We start from the raw sequence: 19904 nt of genomic DNA, 5'->3' as shown, positions 1-19904 counted from the left end.
TGCTCATTGGTCAGAAGTTTGATGCTGTGAAGCGTTCCCGAAGAAAATTCAACTCCATACCCTTGGTTCAATAGTATTTTACAGATCGCCAACTCACCCACGATGCTTGAAAGAGGCTAATCTGAAGAGCCCTCATGATGGAAAAGAGCGCAGCAAAAGGCTCGAAGCGCAAGCGTGCCCTTGCCGCTGAACAGCCAACCAAAAAACGAAGGTCTTCTAGCGAGGAAGCCGAAGCCGCAAGTGCCAGAATCCTGTCAACGGAACGGTCCATTCTAGAATCAAAAAAGAACTACAATGAAATCCCGGGTTTGCTCAGGATTGCGGAGCAAGTCGAGAATGGCGAACCGGACGCAATGCTAGCCTCGGTCGCTCTCTGCAGGGTGTTCATACGGCTGCTGGCCCAGGGATCTTTTGTCGCAAGGAAGTCGCAGGCGGAAAAAGACGCCGTGGTTGTTTCCTGGCTGAAGGGTCAATATTCTCAGTACAAGCGAGTGTTGATGAGCCTTTTGGGCAGGGGAGAGCATGCCGTGACAGCCCTCACACTCAGCATGAGGCTGCTCAAGGCCGAGGGCGAGTTTTTCACCAATAAGGATGAGTACTCGTTCCCGACCGCTTTCCTCGAGAGCATTGTCAAGGCCGTGGTAGCCTCGAACGATGAAGACTTGAGGCGGAGCTTCATTCAGGAATTCGCGGAGCAATACGATGACATTCGGTTTTTCACCTTCAAGTCAATCAAGTAAGCTCTCCGTTGCTCCCATCTCGATGCGCGTTGGGCTGAAACACGGATTAGGAACCTTGTGGAGAGTTTGGCAGCGGGACCCGAGGCCGATGGTTTGTTTGGCCGAGCGTTTGCCTTGATTTCGGCCCTCGACGGGATACCCGAATCCGCGGACGACTTGCAAGACTTTTACGTTGCCAAGCCTCGGAAGAAATCGCATCCTTTGTGCTCGGTGACGCAGCACAAAAAGCACGGGCAGGAGGCGTGGCTGGCCCTGATGAGAATGGTCGACACCAACGATGAGAGGAAGCGCATACTGGACAAGATATCGACGGTTATCGCGCCGTGGTTTACGAAGCCAGAGATACTCGCGGATTTCCTCACGAGCTGCTACGACGCCGGCGGGTCCCTGTCTCTTTTGGCCTTGTCGGGCGTCTTCTACCTGATTCGGGAGCGAAACCTGGATTACCCCTCCTTCTACGCCAAGCTGTACTCGTTGCTCGACCGAGACGTTCTGCATTCCAAGCACCGGTCGCGGTTCTTCCGTCTCTTGGACACGTTTCTGGCGTCGACTCACCTTCCCGCCGCTCTGGTTGCGAGCTTTCTCAAGCGGCTTTCTCTTCTCTCGCTGAACGCTCCTCCAAGCGCCGTAGCTGTCGTCGTTCCCTGGATCTACAACATGCTGAAACGTCACCCCGCATGCACGTTTATGCTTCACCGCGTCGTCAGGGACGCAGAGGCGAAGCAGCAGGTGAAGGAGCTGGGGTTCACGGATCCGTTCGTGCCAGAAGAAACGGATCCGATGAAGACGAAGGCGATTGAGAGTTGCCTGTGGGAGCTTGTGCAGCTACAATGCCACTATCACCCCAACATTGCAACGATTGCAAAGATGGTATCGGATCAGTTCACCAAGCAAGCTTACAACATGGAGGACTTTTTGGACCATTCATATGCCAGTGTGAGTTAGTCGAGGCCCCGAGCGGCCACCCGCACCCGCACGCGCCCGGAGGAGGGCGGTGCTGAGAAGAGATGAGGTATAGCTAACATGGTTCCATTGCAGCTTCTGGAGGCAGAGTTGGGCAAGGATGTCAAGAAGGCGCCAGTCATCGAGTTCCAGATTCCCAAGAGAATATTCGTGCCGGATGAATCAGCAGCGCCGGCAAACAACTTGCTGGTGAGATTGTGGGACTTTGGCACGCACGGCGAAGTGATTGACGTGACGTGATGCGGCCATGTGGCGTGGGCATGTGGGCGTTGCGTTGCGCGGTGTTGCGCTGCGTTGCGCTGCGCCGGGTCTTGTGCTGCTGGTCTTGTCAAGTCTGGTGTGTATTTTCTTGTTGCGCGCGGAGGCAGGCGGGCAGCCGCTGAAACAATTGATGGATGCATGTTGGTCAAGGGCCTGGGTTGGGTTGGACGAGTTGGGTTGGACGAGTTGGGTTGGACGGGTCGGGTGTACTCCATACTCCGTACTCCGTAGTTCATGTGGTGTAAATTCCAAGATGGGCCGGCCCAACCAACAGTTGACCGGACCTGAATCAATCAATGACTCGGAATATTGATTCGCTCGAGCCACAGCCCGACAACCTGGCCAGCCTGCTGTGGGTCTGTTCAATCAATGGGGGCTTGGTTTGGCCGGGCCCTGGTAAGCTGGCTGGTAAGCTGGCTGGTAAGCTGACAGTGCTGTGCTGTGCTGTGTTGTGTTGTGTTGTGTTGGCTGACTGAGTTGACATCACCGAATCATCACTGAGCCACTTTTTAAACTCAATGTTGCCAGGCTAGGCTTGGACTGTAGCGCTGCCGAACCAACTCTGCCTGGCGGGCAAAAGAAACCCACACACACATCCCATGATTCATCCATTCATCCATCCATCCATGCGACGCCGACCTCGACTTGGTTGAAGAGATTGTTCATTTGATCCCCTCTGCACGTAATCTAGCACCCTGCTGCCCCCCCTTCAGTTCCTCGGCCCCCAGCTTTTCAAGAGCGCACAAGACAAGACAAGACAGGACAAAGACAAAGACAAAGACAAAGACGAGACGAAACAAGACAAGATAAACACGAGACGAGACGAGACGAGACGAGACGAGACGAGACGAGACGCCCCGCAAACCTCCATCACCTGCCATCACCTGCCATCACCTGGCTCGTTCTACCGGCCGGCCGGTCGCCCCCAAGTCGCAGCAGCAGTTTGGTTCAGTCCGACCCGTCGGACACAGCCCATGTCCAGCAGCCGCACTCTCCTAAGCGGTCATGGACTACTCTCCTCGCCTCGCCGCCTCGCCTCGTGCCGCCGCAGAACTGACCCCGCATGATCAGAAACCTTCCGGGCAGCCTCGCAAGAGAAAGGGCCATCGGGGAGGCAAAAAGAAGCGATCGCGCCGCAAGAGTTTTGCTGCTCTTGCCGAAGACAGCCACGATGAAGGCCCCGGTCCTTCTGGCTCGGCCATGGTCTACCAGGTCCCTGCTGCCAACCTGAGCGGCACCAGCATTGACAGTGAAGCATTGCTCGACCACCGGTAAGGGCGTCCCGAGTTCCTGTTCCTCGGCCCCGAGAGGCCACGGCTTCGGGAAACAAAGGGTCGCGGTCGCGCTATATGCGTACAATTGATGCACACGCTTACACTTGCCGGCGGGGAGGAGGAGGAAATCCAGGGAACAAAAGCCTATGCGAATCAGAAGACCGTCCACCATAGCCACGTCGACTCCGTTTCGCAATGCTTACCCCGCAACACCGGGGGGCGGCAGCCGCTTGCGCTCCGCGCATACTCCCAACAGCCCCGGCAGCCCCGGCAGTCCCGATAACCGGGGCGGCCCGTGGGACGAAACAGCACCTCTGTTGTCGGAGTCGGCAAAGAAGAGCTCGCCGGTTGGGGGCCCGTCGAGTTACGGAGCCAGCGACTCCAAGGCCGGCCGGAACCGAAGCCGGAGATCGAGCAGGTCCTCCCGGAAGTTGGCGACTTCGCTGGGCGCCGCCGATGGCTACGACGTGAACCACCCGCCCTCTGTGCCCGGCTCGCCGGCGTTTGGAGCCATCGACGGTCCAGACATGACGTTTGGCGACGTCATGATTCGAGACGACATGTCCTTGCGCAGCGGCAGCCCCGGGCGCTCCATAGATGAGCGAGCCTCGTCCGAGGCCCAAGGTCCCGGCCACGACCACCGGCAGGAGCCCGCGCGGAGGCCGGCCGCGCTCGCCTCGGAAGACGTGTGCTTTCCGGTGCCTGGCATGTCCGAGATTGGCGACGACGACACGCAGCTGCAGTATGCCCAGCCATATCAACGGCGACCGCGTCGACGTCGCGGGCAATGGCCGGACCTGACGGTGCTCGAGGAGTGGAGGCACTACGAGAAAGAGGATCGCAGCGACGAGCGCCGTGCCAAGAGGATCACGGAACCCCAGCTGATCAACGGGCGCCTGCGCCCCGTGCGCAAGGGATGGTTTCAGACGGTCGAGGAGGCCCCGTACCGCTTCACATACTTCAACGAAGAGTTCCAAAGCACCATCCACAGCCAGACGATATCCGAGCTGGTGCAACCCGGCAGCGACTTCCAAGAGCTCTTCATCCCCGAGCCGCGCATCCTCTCCGACGATGAGAGCAGCGACGAGGAAGACGACAATGTCTCGCTGGCCACCAAGCGGCAACGGTCCGTGAACGGCCTGAACGGCAACCCCAAGCTCCCCACTCGGCAGCCCTCCCTCGCCGACGCAAGACAAGGCGACACGGCGTCACCGCACAAGGATCCCGCAGACGTTTCGAGGCGCGTCAGTCCCTCTGGCCTCAAGTCGCCGCAGAGCAGCGTCCACCCCGCCCCGCCCCCCGCCCCCGCCGAAGCCGTCGAAAAGCCGGTGCGGTACGGCGACCGCCCCGTCTGGTGGCTCGATGTTCTGTCCCCGAAGGAGGCGGAGATGAAGGTCATCGCCAAGGCGTTCGGCATTCACCCCCTGACCGCGGAAGACATCATGCTCCAAGAGGCCCGCGAAAAGGTCGAGCTCTTCCGGCACTACTACTTTGTAAACTACCGCACCTTTGACCAGGACATCGGCAGCGAAAACTACCTCGAACCGGTCAACATGTACGTGGTCGTGTTTCGCGAAGGCGTGCTCAGCTTCCACTTTTCCATGACGCCTCACCCGGCCAACGTGAGGCGGCGTATCCGCCAGCTGAGGGACTACCTCATCCTGTCGTCTGACTGGATATCCTACGCCATCATCGACGACATCACCGACGTGTTCCAGCCGCTCATCCAGAACATCGAAGACGAGGTGGACGAGATTGACGAGAACATCCTGCGCATGCACACGCCGGAAAAGGACGAGAAGACAGCCCACCTGCGCGACGACAGCTCATCCTTCTTCGACTCGGGCGACATGCTGCGCAGGGTTGGGGACTGCCGCAAGCGAGTCATGAGCCTTTACCGCCTGCTGGGAAACAAGGCAGACGTTATCAAGGGCTTTGCGAAGCGATGCAACGAGAGGTGGGAAGTCGCGCCTAGATCCGAAATCGGCCTCTATCTCGGCGACATTCAAGACCACATTGTGACCATGACGTCTAACCTTGGCCACTACGAAAAGTACGTATAAGCAAGCCATGCTCGCTCATGACAAGAAAGAAACGTCCTCTGTTTTACATCTTGGTCACTAACTTGCCTTTTCTTTTCTTTTCTTTTCTTTTCTTTTCTTTTCTTTTCTTCCCTTTTTTTTTGGCCCTCAGAATTTTGGCCCGCTCACATGGCAATTACCTCGCCCAAATCAATATTCGCATGAATGAGCGGCAGGAGCAAACGGCCGATGTGCTTGGCAAGCTCACCGTGCTGGGCACCATTGTCTTGCCCATGAATATCATCACCGGCCTCTGGGGCATGAACGTCTGGGTACCTGGCCAGGAGTACGAGGGAGACTTGACGTGGTTTGTGTGGATCACGGTTGGGCTTGTGGGTTTCGGCATCGCCTGCTACGTGATTGCGAAGAGGGTGTACAAGATTGTCTGATGCCCCAGACAAGGAAGCTCTCGGATAGACAGCAGGGAGCACGCCGGGGAATTCCCCCGCTGCGGGTTTGCTTATGCCAAGGAGACTTGAATTGAGATTATGCGCGTGGGGGCTTGTACGAATGAGAGATGATTGGGGGATGAAGGCTTGTTGGATTGCAAGATCCTTTCTCTCTGGGCAAGACCACCTTTCCCTGCTTCACATCACTTCTGCTGGGAAAATAAAGGAAGAAAAGCAAGAAAGAGGAAAGAAGAAAAACAATAGACAGGATACAAACATGGGATAGGCGTCCCGTCTTGAATATGGCCTGCGGAACTCATGGTAGGTAGTTCGCAGGGTCTGGTTCTCTGGCATTCCCTTCGATTTGAATCAAGTTATCTGAAAGCGTGCCGATGGTCTCTAAATGACATGATGCAGCTGGTTTCGTAGAGCGATTCCAAGAGCTGATGGACGTGCCCTTGACAACCGCCAATCAGCTCTTCTTTTCTTTTTTTTTTAAAAAGTCGAGAGAGAGAGAGAAACAAGAAAAGAATGTACAAAGTCCCTCGTTGCGCCGGCTTGACGTGACCCCTGTCCGGAACAGCCAGCTCAGATGCGGCGACAAGGTGCTGGTGTGTTTCAATACGCTCCTGCCTGAGCAGAAGCGCCCATGTACAGCTGCTTCCTCTCCAGCTCGTCTGTCTCCCTCAACAGTCTCAACGCTAACCAAGCCTCCAGGGCTTTCGCGAGCACGACGAAATCACCGCCGGTGCGAAGCAAACGTGGCTCTTAGTGCCATGATTTGCTGCTTGTCAGCTTCGGGCAACATGTCGATCTGCGCCTGAGACAAGTCCATGACGGCTCGCATGAGAGCATCCGTGTCTTGCACTGCGCCGGCGGCGGGAGCGGGAGGCGCCGGCGCAACGTAAGTCTGCTGAGCGATCGCCGGCGGCGGATACGTCAAGCCCGTTACGGGTGGTGTGTTGTTCGCGGCGGGGTACGCTGAAACCGCAGCGGGTGCGGGATAGGCTGCCGGCGCAGGCTGCGGGACGGGTGGCAGGGGAGCGTTTGGATCGACCACGGACTGGATCGCTTCGGGAGACACGAGGCCCATGAGGAGCAGGGCTTGGAACACGGCGTACGACAGCTGGGGCGCTTGCTGGAGGAGTTCGGTCGCTCTGTGAGGCTCGCTTGCCGCCAAGGTCTTCATCTGTGTGAGGATATCGAGGAGCTGTGATGGCGGTAGTGTGTTGAGTGTTCGTGAAATGGCATCGGTGCAGGAGAGCCCCGGCGGGATTTCTTTGCCGGTAGGGAGGGGGGGTAGCGAGCTCGGCTGTGCGCCGTAATGGCTGGTCGCGACGCCGTTTGTGGGATTTGATGGAATCTACAAGAGCAAGAGCGTAAGTTTTTTTTTCTAGTTTTCTTTTTTTTTAAACGAGTCTTGATTTCAGCAAGACCAGAAGTAGGAGGGGCGAGTGGACTTTGGTCATGGCACAAACATGGTTGCTGTCGTCATCACCGCTCTTTTGTTCATTAGAAAAATCGACGCGGAGTTTGCGACCCATGACCTCGAAGTCATTCAGATTCCGTACGGCTGAAGAAGCGCTGTCTGGAGGTTTCCCCAAGTAAAGGGTGTCAGCTTTTACTGGCGCCTCGTATCGTCTCGTATCGTATACCTAAAGCTATCCAGGAGAGCCGAGAGGTTCAAGGCGACATCCCCGAAAGGGCCCAGGAAAAACGAAGAAGAAGACAAATCACGAACCGGTATCGGGATAGTCTGCGAAACCGAAGCCCTTGGGCCGGCCGGTTTCAGAATCGTACACTAATCGAAACCTCTCTACTTTCCCGGCGCGACTGAATATTTCTGTGATTTGTTCCTCGGAAAGACCTGCCGCGTCAGAGGGGGAGGGGGGGGGGTCTCGGTCAGTGACAAGAAGGCAGCATTTCGGCAAGACCAGCTAGCAGGTAGGTGGCCATACCGTAGGGAATGTTTCCCACAAAGACAACGCGGGAGGGCGGTCGCGACGACATGGTAGATATCCGGTAGGGGAGGCTCCTATTCGCAGAGTTTGCGAGCTCAGGCGTAATCGACGAGACGTCGCATCTGCCGCCCCGACTCGAATGGTTCGGGTTCGGACCGGGCACGCGTCGCAGAATTGCACTGAGAGCGGTGCGGCAATGGGAGCAGAAACGGGCCTGTTGCTAGGCTAGCGAATGGATTATGTATCCTGGTCCATTTTGTTGTTGATGCTTCCTTTCGTCATGTTAGAGGGCGCTTTGCTGGATGAACCAGAAACACAGACCATTGAGATGGGAGATTAGGGCTGCATTGAATCAATCAATCTATCCGGCAATTTGCCGGTCCGCTGTATGGTCCGCTGTATGGTCCGCTGTATGGCATCAATGATAGGCCAGGCGTGCTGACGCGCCCCAAGTCTGGTGCCTGCAGTCTGCAGCTGACAGCACGGGCACGGGCACGAGCACTGGCGCTGGGGCGCGGGCGCGTGCCGTGCATGGTTGGGTCAATGCATGTGGATTGATGTCTGGTTGCTGGTTGGGCTTCCTAGCCTCACCACCCCAGCCATGTCCCTTGAAGTTTCTCCGTATAGCCCTGTATTTCTGTATTTGCGACGGTGGCCTTAAGGACTTGTCTGGTCCCAGCTGCCGATTGGCGCCACCGAGTCAAGTCGAATTGATTGCGTCTACGTGGAGGCACGACGTTAAGCGCAATTGAAACCGCGCCGAGCCTCTTTTCTCTCTCCAGGCCCTCCTCTTTTTCTGTTCCTGCTTCACCTGCAACGCACATTGTTTGCCCGACCTGAGGCCTCTTTCTCAAAAGGCCTCTTGGTGGGAAAGCTTGCGGCCAGCTGTTCCCCCGAGCAATTTCTTCTTTGGCAGCTGAAGTCGCGGTTAGACTTGCTTCGCAATGCCGGTCAGGTCCAGGTTCACAAGGCTCGATGCCTTCACAAAGACGGTCGATGAGGCACGAATTCGCACCACGAGCGGCGGTGTTGTGACCATAGTCTCCCTGCTTGTTGTGTTGTTTCTGTCTTGGGGAGAGTGGGCTCAGTACAACCGTGTCATTGTGCATCCTGAGCTGGTGGTAGACAAGAGCAGAGGTACGAGAATCAGCAGGGCTGCGGTTCGTGTCGTTGCGCTTTTTTTTTCTTTCTTTCTTTCTTTCTTTCCTCCCATTTTTTTTTTCTCCCTGTCGGCTCGCGCGCAACAGGAAGAGCTAACCCGATGGACCTTGTTGCAGGAGAACGAATGGAGATCCATCTCAACATCACCTTTCCCAAGATGCCTTGCGAGCTTCTGACGCTCGATGTCATGGACGTCTCTGGGGAGCAGCAGCATGGAGTCGCGCACGGGGTGAACAAAGTGCGTCTTCGACCCGAATCTCAAGGCGGCGGCGTCATAGACGTCAAGTCCCTGAACCTGCATGACGAGACTGCCCAGCATCTGGACCCTGCCTACTGCGGGCAATGCTATGGCGCTACAGCTCCGGCAACTGTGCGCAAGGCCGGATGTTGCAACACTTGTGACGAGGTCCGGGAAGCGTACGCAGCACAAGGTTGGTCGTTCGGTAGGGGCGAGAATGTCGAGCAGTGCGTGAGAGAGCACTATGCCGAGAGGCTGGACGAGCAGCGCGAGGAAGGCTGCCGCATCGAGGGCGGCTTGCAGGTGAACAAGGTGGTCGGAAACTTCCACCTGGCCCCCGGTCGCAGCTTTAGCAACGGCAACATGCATGTCCACGACCTCAAGACGTACTGGGAGACGCCTAGCGGCAAGCAACACGATTTCTCCCACACTATTCACCATCTCCGCTTTGGCCCTCAATTACCAGAGTCCCTTCCGCAGAGAAAGGTGAAGAACTCACATCTTTGGACAAACCATCACACCAACCCGCTGGACGGATCCAAGCAAGTGACGAATGATGCAAACTTCAACTACATGTACTTTGTCAAGATTGTACCCACCTCGTATCTTCCGCTCGGCTGGGAGAAGACCAAGGCATACATGAACGCTGCTGGCAATGGGGATATCCACGCGGACGGTGGCGGCAGCCTGGAGACGCATCAGTATTCAGCCACTGTTCACAAGCGAAGCCTGCAGGGAGGTAATGATGCCGCCGAAGGCCATGCCGAGCGCCAGCACTCGCAAGGCGGTATTCCCGGCATCTTCTTTTCCTATGTAAGCGAATCTCCTGGTCCTACTCAATTGCTGCCCGCCCCCCTCTCTCCGCCCTTCTTGCTGCATGCAGACTCGCTAACAACAGGCACGCAGGATATCTCCCCCATGAAGGTTATTAACCGCGAAGAGCCAGCCAAGACTTTTACTGGCTTCGTGGCCGGGCTCTGCGCTATCGTAGGTGGCACCCTGACTGTGGCAGCGGCCGTGGACCGCGGATGGTTCGAAGGTGCCGCGAGACTGAAAAAGTTGCGATCAAAAGAGCTGTGAAAGGCCTTCTTTCTTAAGGCATGAGTTGAGGCGATTATATACTCGAGTATGTCTTTATACTACAGTAACCATCCCTGCTGGCGCATCTGGTACGGCGTTTTTTTTTTTTTTTTTTTTTTTTTTTTTTTTTTTCGTTTTTTTTCTTTCGCCCCTGCCCTATTTTGTAGTGCGGGGGGTAGGCTTTTCATTCACCTGTTGGAAAAAGTTGATGGTCTGAAATGGCTGCAGCACATGGCTATGTTGGAAGGAAAACAGGCGAAGATGGGTGGGGCGCGATCCGGAGGATGCTGTTGGGGGAACCGTAGCGACCGTCTAACAATGGACCCAAGGTACGTACTGCGGAGCAGGCAGCTGTCTGCAGGTGGCCAAGTGTCGCAGCCAGGGCAACGGCGACTGGGCTTCGGGGGTTTCAATGTTCCTTGTTTTCCGTCCTCGCTGCCTACCAAATCTGTCTAGTTCTAGGAAACCACCGGGTAGATGATCGTGACCTTTTTGGTTTCCCTTTTATTTTTTTTCCAACCTTACGCCGACAGCAACTGGGCAGTGTTGCCGTGGGCAGTCGGGGCAACCAGGAAGATGTCTGGTGTTAGATTTCAGCATAAGGTTGACAAGCTTGGCCTCGTGTACATGCATATCAGCATCACGAAGGCACGTTGAATGCAGCCACGCGCAGGCCAGGAAGAGGGTCTCGGTCGTCGTTCCCGTTGCTACTGCGGCAGGGCCAGGGAGCATCAAGGTCTCTTCGAAGCCGAGCGTGAGACATTTCCCTCGCATTTCGAGTCATGAGTGCGGCCATATGCCGTGCCGCACTCGCGTCAGAATGACGCAGCCCACAGGCAGTAAGTAGATGTACCCCAAGGTTAGGAAGATATGAAGCCGTTGATTTGCCAAGGCGATGGCGGTCAGAAATCTCACAAAGCAGAGCAGACATGTACCGGGCAAAGATTCAGCGAGCAAAGATGACGATCCAATCCACAAGCACGGCAGCATCTCCCCACCAGACATCTCCAGCATTGGCGAGAAGGGAATTGATGGCTGGCTGAAGCGACGGCACTGCGGTTAACAAACACTGCCTATAAGTGGCGGGAGCTTGATAGGCATGGCTGGCGCTATATATAAGCTTCGAGGAAACTTGTTTCGGTCTGGTACTCCGTACGTTACGGAGCACCGTGGTTATCGTGGCCTGAAATACGGACCTGGGGCGCCTTGATCATTGAGAGGCCTTGGCACTGTGGGTCTGGAGGGTCCATGTCTGTTTGTCGCCATTCCCGGCCACCAGGCTGGCTAGTCGCCAGCCTGATGCTTCCAAGGAGTACCGATTACGGAGCAATTGGTCCTTGGGCTTGTTATGCTAGCGATGCAATTGTCTTTCATCACGTACGTTTTTATTTTATTTCATATTTTATATATTTGTTTTCGCTTTTTTATACGGGAGCACTCCGTACTCAGTGCAAGACTCGGAGGACGGAATACATCAATAGCAGGCCGGAACAAGCAGTCACAAATGAAGGCGCCGAGACCCACATGTTCTCTCCGAGATTGCGGTAGACCGTAGACCCATACCTGCTGGCCTCGCAGCCAATGGTGCCTTTTCGGTCCCTGACGGGCCACGCCAACGACATCATTAGTCATGCCCCCCCAGGTCGGGGAGCCCCCCTCAGACGGAAATTAATTGGTGACAGACCTATTACGAACTGCCCCGTAGGTCGACGCGCAGTGCATAGTGCGCAGAACGATTGATGAGTGAGAAGTCCTCCAGCCACTTGCGGTGGACTGGAGGCCAGCCACGAGCAGCCACAGGCCGCAGGGGCTATGGCGAAACAAACAAGCCAAGGGGAAGAAGCAAGTCGGATGCGGATCTTCGAAGGAACCTGCGTACATAGGTAGGTAGGTAAGGAGTGCTTGTCAAGCAGACGGATCATGCCTGCTGTTTTTTTTTTTCGGACTACTCAATCTGCCGTCCTTTCCTTAAATCGCTGCCCCTTGTCGTGGAGCCGCAGTAGCCAAGAGGAAGAACCTGGGGAGATGTTTTGAAACAAGTTAGGAGGTAATTGACCTCAGGAACTCCGTACTTTAGGTACTTTCGTCGCCTGGGGACCAGTGAGCGGAACCTGCTCCCCTCGGAGCGCCCCTGGCCAATAGCGTCTGGTCTGCATTTATTTAGCGACCTCTATTCCTGTTCAAAGGCCTGCCACTGCCACAACATGGCACTGGGTCCTTTGAAAGTTACAGTACGTCCCCGCCTGATGCCAAGTTAGCGGGCTGATCAATAGCAGCATTTTGGCTGGCCCATGTCCTGTCGATACATAATTTGTCGTCCTGTCGAGTGTCGGTCATCCAAATTAGCCCATCTCTAGTCCGCCAACACTACTCCGTATCGTCGCCTCTGTCCGAGCAGAAGGGTTCAAAATAGCACCTGGTAAGGAGGTGGGTACCGAGGGGGCACCGAGTACCGAGTACAAATCGCTAAACCTCGCCAGCAGGATATCCGTACTGAGGTCCTGGGACATGGCGTGCTTAGCCCAGTAGCGCCTGGTACGTAAAAGAATATTTGATCCTTGAAGTCTGGTGTCAACAGTCCATGTGTGGTCCGTAGGTTGGGAGGCTGCACAAAGATGTTGATATAAAAGGTCAACTGTAGGGGGTCGGTCCAGCGTGGGTAACCGTGCTGCTTCACGAGCTGGACCAAGCGGTACCTGGTACCTGCCATCTACTTCCCGTACAAGTTAATCCTGGAAGCCCAGCGCCCACTGCCCCAGGCCATGTTTTGCACCAGCCTGGTCCTTCCTTCCTTTCGTTTCATTCCCCATTCCCCATTCCCCATTCCCCATTCCCAATCCCAACCCCCCCTCTCTCCTTCACGTTGTTTGTGCTTTGCTTGCATGCATCACCACACTCAGATTCCTACGAGCGCCGAAGCTCGCATCGTCATCTAGGGCGCCTCTGCTCCCGCCTTGCTTTTGCAGGATTGAGATGCCAATCAACACGCCTTGCACTCTGCCTGCCAAGGAGCTATTTTGACGTTCCATTGGATCTCTGCGCAGAGCCTGCTGCGCCGACACGGATCCTCGCGAGACAACACTCTTTGTGAATGATGACCGATTCTTGACCCTGACCGATTTCAACGGCTCCTCCTATCGTCACCGTTCGTTGCATTCCTGTTGCGCCAGTGCCTGTTGCTGGCTGACCTCGTGTCGTTTGGTATCTCTGCATTCGCCCGCCAGTCAGCGTGAAAAGAAGAAAAGGGATTCCAAAGTTTCAGGATTGCAGACAACCCTCTCGCCAGCCTTTTGCTGGGCTCGTTGGTGGAATTTTACCTACCAAGGCCATTCGCCAAATTCCGCAAATATACGTTCTTCGAAAGTGCAAAATCCCAACCTGACGGCAGCTCGTATTCCGAAAATCTCCCCGTCGTCTACTTCCCGAACCAACAATCGACGCATCTTGTCAAGCCTACTCAAGCAGAATTCCGCCTGTCCTGAACATATTCTCAACTCGCCAGTACGACAGTTTTGTAACAGCTACATGCGGTATCTTCGCACCGTTTGACGGTGCTCGACTAAACAATGCCTAATCGCCCGAATTTCCTCGATATGCGGGCCGATTCGAACTCGTCCGCTGCGTCGATTTCCTCGAAACCCTTACGATCACCTCGCATGCACATTGCTGGCGAAGCGCCACCAGAACTGTCTCCCTTGGACGCTTTCGCATTACAAAGTCGTTTGTTGGCCAGGCAGCTGCAGGAGAGCAACAAGGATGGAAATCGCGTCAGCAGGCTGCCGCCTCTCACCGTTGAGTCACCTCTGATTGTGCAGGGACGCTCAGAGTACTTCCGGTCACTGTCGGCGGATTCTCCATCATCCGACCCTGGGTTTCCAGAATCATCCTCATCTGGATTAGGCCTCAGGACGGAAATTGAAGACGCTTTTGCTGGTGAACAACGGCCTCAATCGGTGCATACACGTATGAGTCGCATCTCCCCTACCTCTGACGCCGATATACCTACCTTGCCAAATTTCCGCCCCGATGTCTTGCGGGGGAGGCAGCCAAACCACACACAGGGAAGAGACGGTTTCTTTGGTGCTCGCCACGATCGCTCTCCATCACCGATGCAAAGCGATTCGCAATCCCAGCATGAAAAGCCCTTCACAACTTCGCCCGTCCGCAGGTCCAACTCCACACAAGCCACCACGCCGCACCAAGTACCTGCTTCCACACGGTCGTCGCCGGGGAAGACGAAGCAGGGGAGCTTCGACGAACTGGGGCTGGTGCCACCACCTTCTCTGTTTCCTAAGCGATCCTCTAGCATTCTCTCCTCTACAGTCCCTGAAGATGACGAAACTTGCAGCAGCATGAGCGGCTCGGTGCAATCCCTTGCACGCAAACTGAGTTCCGGAAGCGCTGCCTTTGCAAACACATTGCCTTCACCTGCCATGAACTCAAGCTTCAAGAGATCACCTTCTGTGGCCTCCGATTCCTCTGCTCTGCCGCGCCCATCATTCAACTTCTCGCGGCCTTTAAGCCGTGCTGGGACCCCTGGTTTTGACTTTCCCACCAGGCAGGCTTCCTCTGATAGTCAACCATCGTTCATCTTGACGGATGATACCGCTCATACGCCTGTCAGTATGCACAGCGAAGCATTCATGGACCAGTTCCCAGAGGACGCCAGGGGCGCTGCGTCGTACATCTACTCCAAGTTTGCGCTTCCCAGAGGGAAATCCATCCAGCGATTCGATCCAAACGAAGCGATGCCACAGGCGTCAAATCAGTGGGAACAACCAGCAGTGCTGACGCCAAGCGTCCAGCGGTTCCCCGCTGGCGCGCCTCCATCTCCACCAACAAGGCCGTCAAGTTCTTCTGCGAAGACTTTGCCTGATGACGCTATGAGTTCTATAAGCAGCTCGAATAGACCGTCGATCGACGCTGGGAAGATGAGTTTGGATAATTCGAGGCTGGGGACTGCCGGGGGATCTTCGTACCCTCTTCGGGCCTCGGCTGAACTAAGTCATGATCCAGAGGAAGTCGCAAGAGGACGAACGCCCACATCTACAATGCACGAACCATCACGAGGCAGGACGCCGGCGTCTGCCACTACGAGTGATTCCGCCAGCACCATACGTCAACCTGCGGCAGCCAGATCCCTTGCTTCCGCAGCATCTGAAATGACTGCAGAGGATCATCTGGCAAAGGGCATTGAGTGCCATGAAAACGGCTCGCTAAACGAGTCAACGTATCATCTCAGACTGGCCGCCAGGCAAAATAACCCAACAGCCATGCTCCTTTACGCGTTGGCTTGCCGGCATGGCTGGGGCATGCGTGCGAATCAGCGGGAAGGAGTCGAATGGCTACGAAGGGCGGCAGAGAACGCCAGCATTGAGATTGCTGATGACGAGGACCAAGTAAAGGAGGGCCGTGCGGCTCCAGCCACCATTCTGGCGAGGAGGGCGCGAAAAGCACAGTTTGCTTTGAGTATTTACGAGCTCGGCGTATCCCATATGAACGGGTGGGGCATTGAGCAAGACAAGTCCCTCGCGCTGCGCTGCTTTGAAATTGCAGGAAGTAGGTATTTCTCTGCTCTTTTCTTCTTTTACTTGGCCGCCGCCCGCGTTGTCACCTTCATTGTGCTGACATGGAACTAGACTGGGGCGATGTTGATGCTCTCGCCGAAGCGGGATTCTGCTACGCCCAAGGTGTCGGCTGCAAAAAGAATCTCAAGAAGAGCGCCAAGTTCTACCGTATGGCCGAAGCCAAAGGAATGAGCATGGTTGGAAATAGCTGGTATGTTTCCGCCCTAACCAAGCCAACGGTCCCGTTCTCGTATCTAGCTCGGAGGAACTGACACAATGGGCGTGCTAGGATTTACAAAGCAAAATACAATGACGATGAGCAACCCTCTGCTGGAAAGGACAAGAAGAAGGCGCGTAGCAAGTCTCGCACAAGAACAATGTTTGGCTTGAAATCTTGAGCCTGTTGAGACGCCCCAACACCGTTGAGTTCTTGTTCTATTTCGCGCAGCCAATGCTGTAATCTTTTAACGACTTTTGACGTCTTCCCCCACGATTATATATATCCATCTACCTTTGGAGTTTTCTATTTCTCTTGCATTTATTCTTCTTTTGAGACGGCTGCTCCGATCTCCTCACTTATGAGTTGCAATTGCTTCCTTGCCAGTACCTTAGCGGGTGGGCTCATTTTCTTTAACCCCTCAAGATCTTGTACAGTTTCGGGACTTGACGTCCATATTATCAGAGAAGTTCGACAAAAGATGAAAACGCAACCAAGAACTACACACATGCGGTAACACAATGTCGACAGAACAGGCACTTCAAGAGATGTGTAGTCTTGCTGGAATCCTCACCAATACATTCTACCGTGTTTTGTTTTGAACTACTTTTGGTCCAACTGGGGGATTGGAACAGGACATATTTGTCACCTTTCTCTTTCTTCGCTTTTCAAACATAAACAACCGGGCATGGCTTGTTCTACTATTTTATTTCAGTCTTGGCCAGAATGGTGGTGAATTTCGCATCCATTTGGGTTTGAAAATTCGACCCCGGCGTGTCTAACCCCTTAGTCTACTGAGAGCTGCTTGCTGATTCTCGAGGCAAACTGGTTCAAGACAAAAAAAAAATTTCAATCCAAGCAGTTGCATCATCAAGGGCTTCATAAACCTTGCCGTTGTGGGTGCACGCAACGTAGTGGGAATGACTGCTGCAAACCTGGTATTTCCGTACTAAGTCATATAACGAGGTTTGTATATTATGGTACAATAACATGTCCTTGGCGACCACTCTCACCTTGCTAGTCTGATACTGTCCCAAGTGAGAGAGAGCTGTGCTGTCGTTTCTCACACATCCACGTCCATCTGCTCCCCTGCCAGCGGCACTTCTTGTACGCTTACATATCGCCCAATCTCGCTCTTCTTGATGATTTTCTCGTTGAGCACCGCCGTGGTGCCCTTTGGAAACACGTAGCTCTGGAGCTTGGCGCTCTTCTCGTTGGGCTTGATATAGTTTCTCTTGAGCGTCGTTTTGTCCTGGGTGATGATGGCAACGTCGACATTGGAACCAGAACCCAAATCATTGAAGATACCAGCCAGGATGGCCTCACTGCACAGCTTGACGGCGTCATCCTGCGACAGGTTGGGTCTCCACTGCGTCTCAAAGACGCTCATGGCAGCCAAGCTGCCGCTTCCCATGGTGACATACGGCAGCTTGTCGGTGCTGCCATGTGCGTGGACGGTGAACAGGTGCGTGCCCGTGGGGTCGCACCCCGCAACGACGAGATACGCTCCAATGTAGCCTTGGTAGCGGAAAAGATGCTGCTTGAGGAGGGTCATGCAAGTGACGACGCGGGGCTTGCGGCCGGTGGAAAGGGAGTGCAGCTCCAGCTGCGAGGAAATGAGGGCAGTCGTGAACTCGGTGTCGGCAGCGGTGCCGGCGCCAGCACACCATATCTGGGGAGCAATGTAGTGCAGCTTCTCGCAGTTCTTGTCGGCGACGATGGGACCTGAAGTTGCTCGGGTATCGGCCGCAATCTAGAGTGTCTTTGGTGTCAACGTCATGAAGCTCTGTTAAATAGGTTGCGTGCGTGCGAGCGTGTGTGTGTGTGTGTGTGTGTGTGTCAAGGCAAGCTGAGGGCGATGAGGCGGGCAGGCAAACCACATACTACGACACCACCATCGAAGATGCAGCCTACAATCGTGGTGCCCGTGCTTGTGGCCTTTGGCAGAGGGACACCCTTGGCATGCAGCGCTGCATTGCGGTTGTAGTTTGAGAAGTCGAAGCCAGGCATTGTCAAGGTCCTCCGCAGCGGCCCCGATTGAGGCTTTGTATCGGGGGTCTTTGGGGAGATGTTGTTCCAGGCGGTGCTTTGCCGTTGGTCAGGAGGAATGACGGGAGTTTTGCAAAACGAAACCTGCAGTCGCTTGCTGGGATGGCGGATGGCGGGATGGCGGGATGGCGTTGGGAGGTGGCCAGCGTTAAGACGAGGTTCGAGGAAGGCAGCAAGCAGTGCTGGATGACGAGGCGACAAGCTGCCTTGCACCAGGCAGGCGAGTTTAGAGGTCAATAGGCTGGTCCCACTTAACACCAAACGTTGCCTATTAGGCTAGCTGTGAGTGAGCAAAGGGAACTAGGAACTGCTCAGCGGCTGTTGGAGGGAAATTGGCTTGTCTGTAATATGGATATCGGTCATATCCAAGGTCGGATATGCCGAATTCCCCCTAGATCAGTAAGCCCTTAGGGGTACCCCCTATCCCACTATAAATAGCTAGGAACACAAGTCTCTTAAAGAGGACTAGGTTCCTTCAATCAAGCATTATCGCATTTTCCCTATGCATTCTGATATAGTAGCAATTGCGTAAATATCACAACAAAAACCTCATTTTTATCCCTTACCTTATGGCCCAGCCTTAAGATTAACTATTATCTTTATTTTACTGTAAAAGCTATTATTTTCCGGATCCTATTTAAGCAAGCTCTGGGTTCCCCGTTGAATCCATTAAAAGCCTTATTGCTGATATACTCGTGTGGCCTTATTAATCAAAAAGGAGGCTATTCAGGAGGAAAGTAGCGATATTTCCTTTAAAAGTAACCAACCGATATCTTAACCGCTATTTTCGTTAGATTAATTCGTGCCCTAAATATCGTTATTAGCGAAAATAGGTACTATTACTAATAATAGCTCTAAACTAGTAGTCAGGCTAATATCCCGATATAATTGGGATATCTAGTATAATTATATTTAAAAGCGTGCTTTAGAGGATAATATTTAGATATTCGTTGACCCTAAGGGCTCGGCGATACTAAATATGCCTCTTCTACCGGCGTAGGAATTAGATAAACCTATCTATTCCACGCAGGCATTAGCATTAATACCTATATTAGCAGCAATAGCCGATTCATTAATAGAAGCTATAGATTGTGCCCCTTCTGCAAATACTAGAGCTATAACGGTAGCTAGGGTATTATCGGCAGGACTATTACCCTCGGTAAGAATAAGAATAATCTGGCTATAGTAAGTCGAGAATATTAAAGAAAACCACCACTTTAAGCCGATATAATGCCTTAGTGGTATTAGTACTATAGAATAGATGAAATAAGCTAATATTTAGTATAACTTTTAGAATAACTATTATACGATATTTAGTTAGAATCTTCGAGCGTATATAGTATGGTTCGAATTAACGCTAAGCCTTAGCTATAAGATATTAGTAGTAGGCGATCGGAACATTTAAGGAAAAATTTAATGCCTAATAGAATATATGCAATCGGTTTAGCTTGCTATCTGGGAATACCTTAAAGAAAAATTTAAGTAAGCTATACGATATAACCTCGGAAGATATAATATAGAGGAATAGTTTAACGAAATCTCTATATTATATAAGCGATTAGTGCGAATAGACTCGATCCTTATTAATAAGAATATACTTACTAAATAGCTAGCGGAAGCTTTTTATTAAAAGTATCCTACCTTTAAGGAAAAAATCCTTAATTGAATAGTAAAAATATAAAAATAAAATAAATATTTCGATTTTCTAACGACCGTTAAATATATTTAGTAGAAATAAGAGCTAGAAGAGAAGGGGAAGGTTAGCAATAGTTATATAGTATTTATAACTAATAATACTAAACCTTTATTATAAGCCGCTTTTAGCGATACTTTAGCTTTATCTTCGGTAGAGAAAAAGACCTATAAATATTATAGTAAGCCCTATATAGTAAAAAGGCCTTATTATAAGAATTATTAGATATT

The 19904-nt window shown here is 53.4% G+C and overlaps 6 protein-coding genes across 6 annotated transcripts; 4 read left to right on the top strand and 2 right to left on the bottom strand.

Annotated features, from left to right (window-relative positions):
• Positions 1-134: 134 nt before the first annotated feature.
• UV8b_02053 (uncharacterized protein) lies at positions 135-1943 on the top strand (the record flags this gene model as incomplete). Its single annotated transcript, XM_043139551.1, has 3 exons — positions 135-736; positions 791-1676; positions 1779-1943. 3 exons carry the CDS (start codon positions 135-137, stop codon positions 1941-1943), a joined length of 1653 nt encoding a protein of 550 aa, XP_042995485.1.
• A 1026-nt stretch (positions 1944-2969) lies between these two features.
• On the top strand, positions 2970-5708 carry UV8b_02052 (uncharacterized protein; the record flags this gene model as incomplete). The annotated part of the gene is made up of 3 exons (XM_043139550.1): positions 2970-3235; positions 3504-5291; positions 5432-5708. The coding sequence occupies 3 exons, from the start codon at positions 2970-2972 to the stop codon at positions 5706-5708; spliced, it is 2331 nt and encodes a 776-aa protein (XP_042995484.1).
• Positions 5709-6447: 739 nt separating this feature from the next.
• On the bottom strand, positions 6448-7718 carry UV8b_02051 (uncharacterized protein; the record flags this gene model as incomplete). The annotated part of the gene is made up of 4 exons (XM_043139549.1): positions 6448-7071; positions 7187-7296; positions 7450-7575; positions 7667-7718. The coding sequence occupies 4 exons, from the start codon at positions 7716-7718 to the stop codon at positions 6448-6450; spliced, it is 912 nt and encodes a 303-aa protein (XP_042995483.1).
• Positions 7719-8613: 895 nt separating this feature from the next.
• On the top strand, positions 8614-10148 carry UV8b_02050 (uncharacterized protein; the record flags this gene model as incomplete). The annotated part of the gene is made up of 3 exons (XM_043139548.1): positions 8614-8806; positions 8947-9881; positions 9975-10148. 3 exons carry the CDS (start codon positions 8614-8616, stop codon positions 10146-10148), a joined length of 1302 nt encoding a protein of 433 aa, XP_042995482.1.
• Positions 10149-13714: 3566 nt separating this feature from the next.
• Positions 13715-16113, top strand: UV8b_02049 (uncharacterized protein; the record flags this gene model as incomplete). Its single annotated transcript, XM_043139547.1, has 3 exons — positions 13715-15707; positions 15788-15926; positions 16005-16113. The coding sequence occupies 3 exons, from the start codon at positions 13715-13717 to the stop codon at positions 16111-16113; spliced, it is 2241 nt and encodes a 746-aa protein (XP_042995481.1).
• An 882-nt stretch (positions 16114-16995) lies between these two features.
• UV8b_02048 (uncharacterized protein) lies at positions 16996-17942 on the bottom strand (the record flags this gene model as incomplete). The annotated part of the gene is made up of 2 exons (XM_043139546.1): positions 16996-17685; positions 17817-17942. The coding sequence occupies 2 exons, from the start codon at positions 17940-17942 to the stop codon at positions 16996-16998; spliced, it is 816 nt and encodes a 271-aa protein (XP_042995480.1).
• Between the last annotated feature and the right edge of the window lie 1962 nt (positions 17943-19904).

Source organism: Ustilaginoidea virens, chromosome 2 (genome assembly GCF_000687475.1).
Source record: "Ustilaginoidea virens chromosome 2, complete sequence".
Classification (NCBI taxonomy): Eukaryota; Fungi; Ascomycota; class Sordariomycetes; order Hypocreales; family Clavicipitaceae; genus Ustilaginoidea; species Ustilaginoidea virens.
Note: the sequence above shows the minus strand (reverse complement) of the source record. Positions and strands in the feature narration are given on the sequence as shown.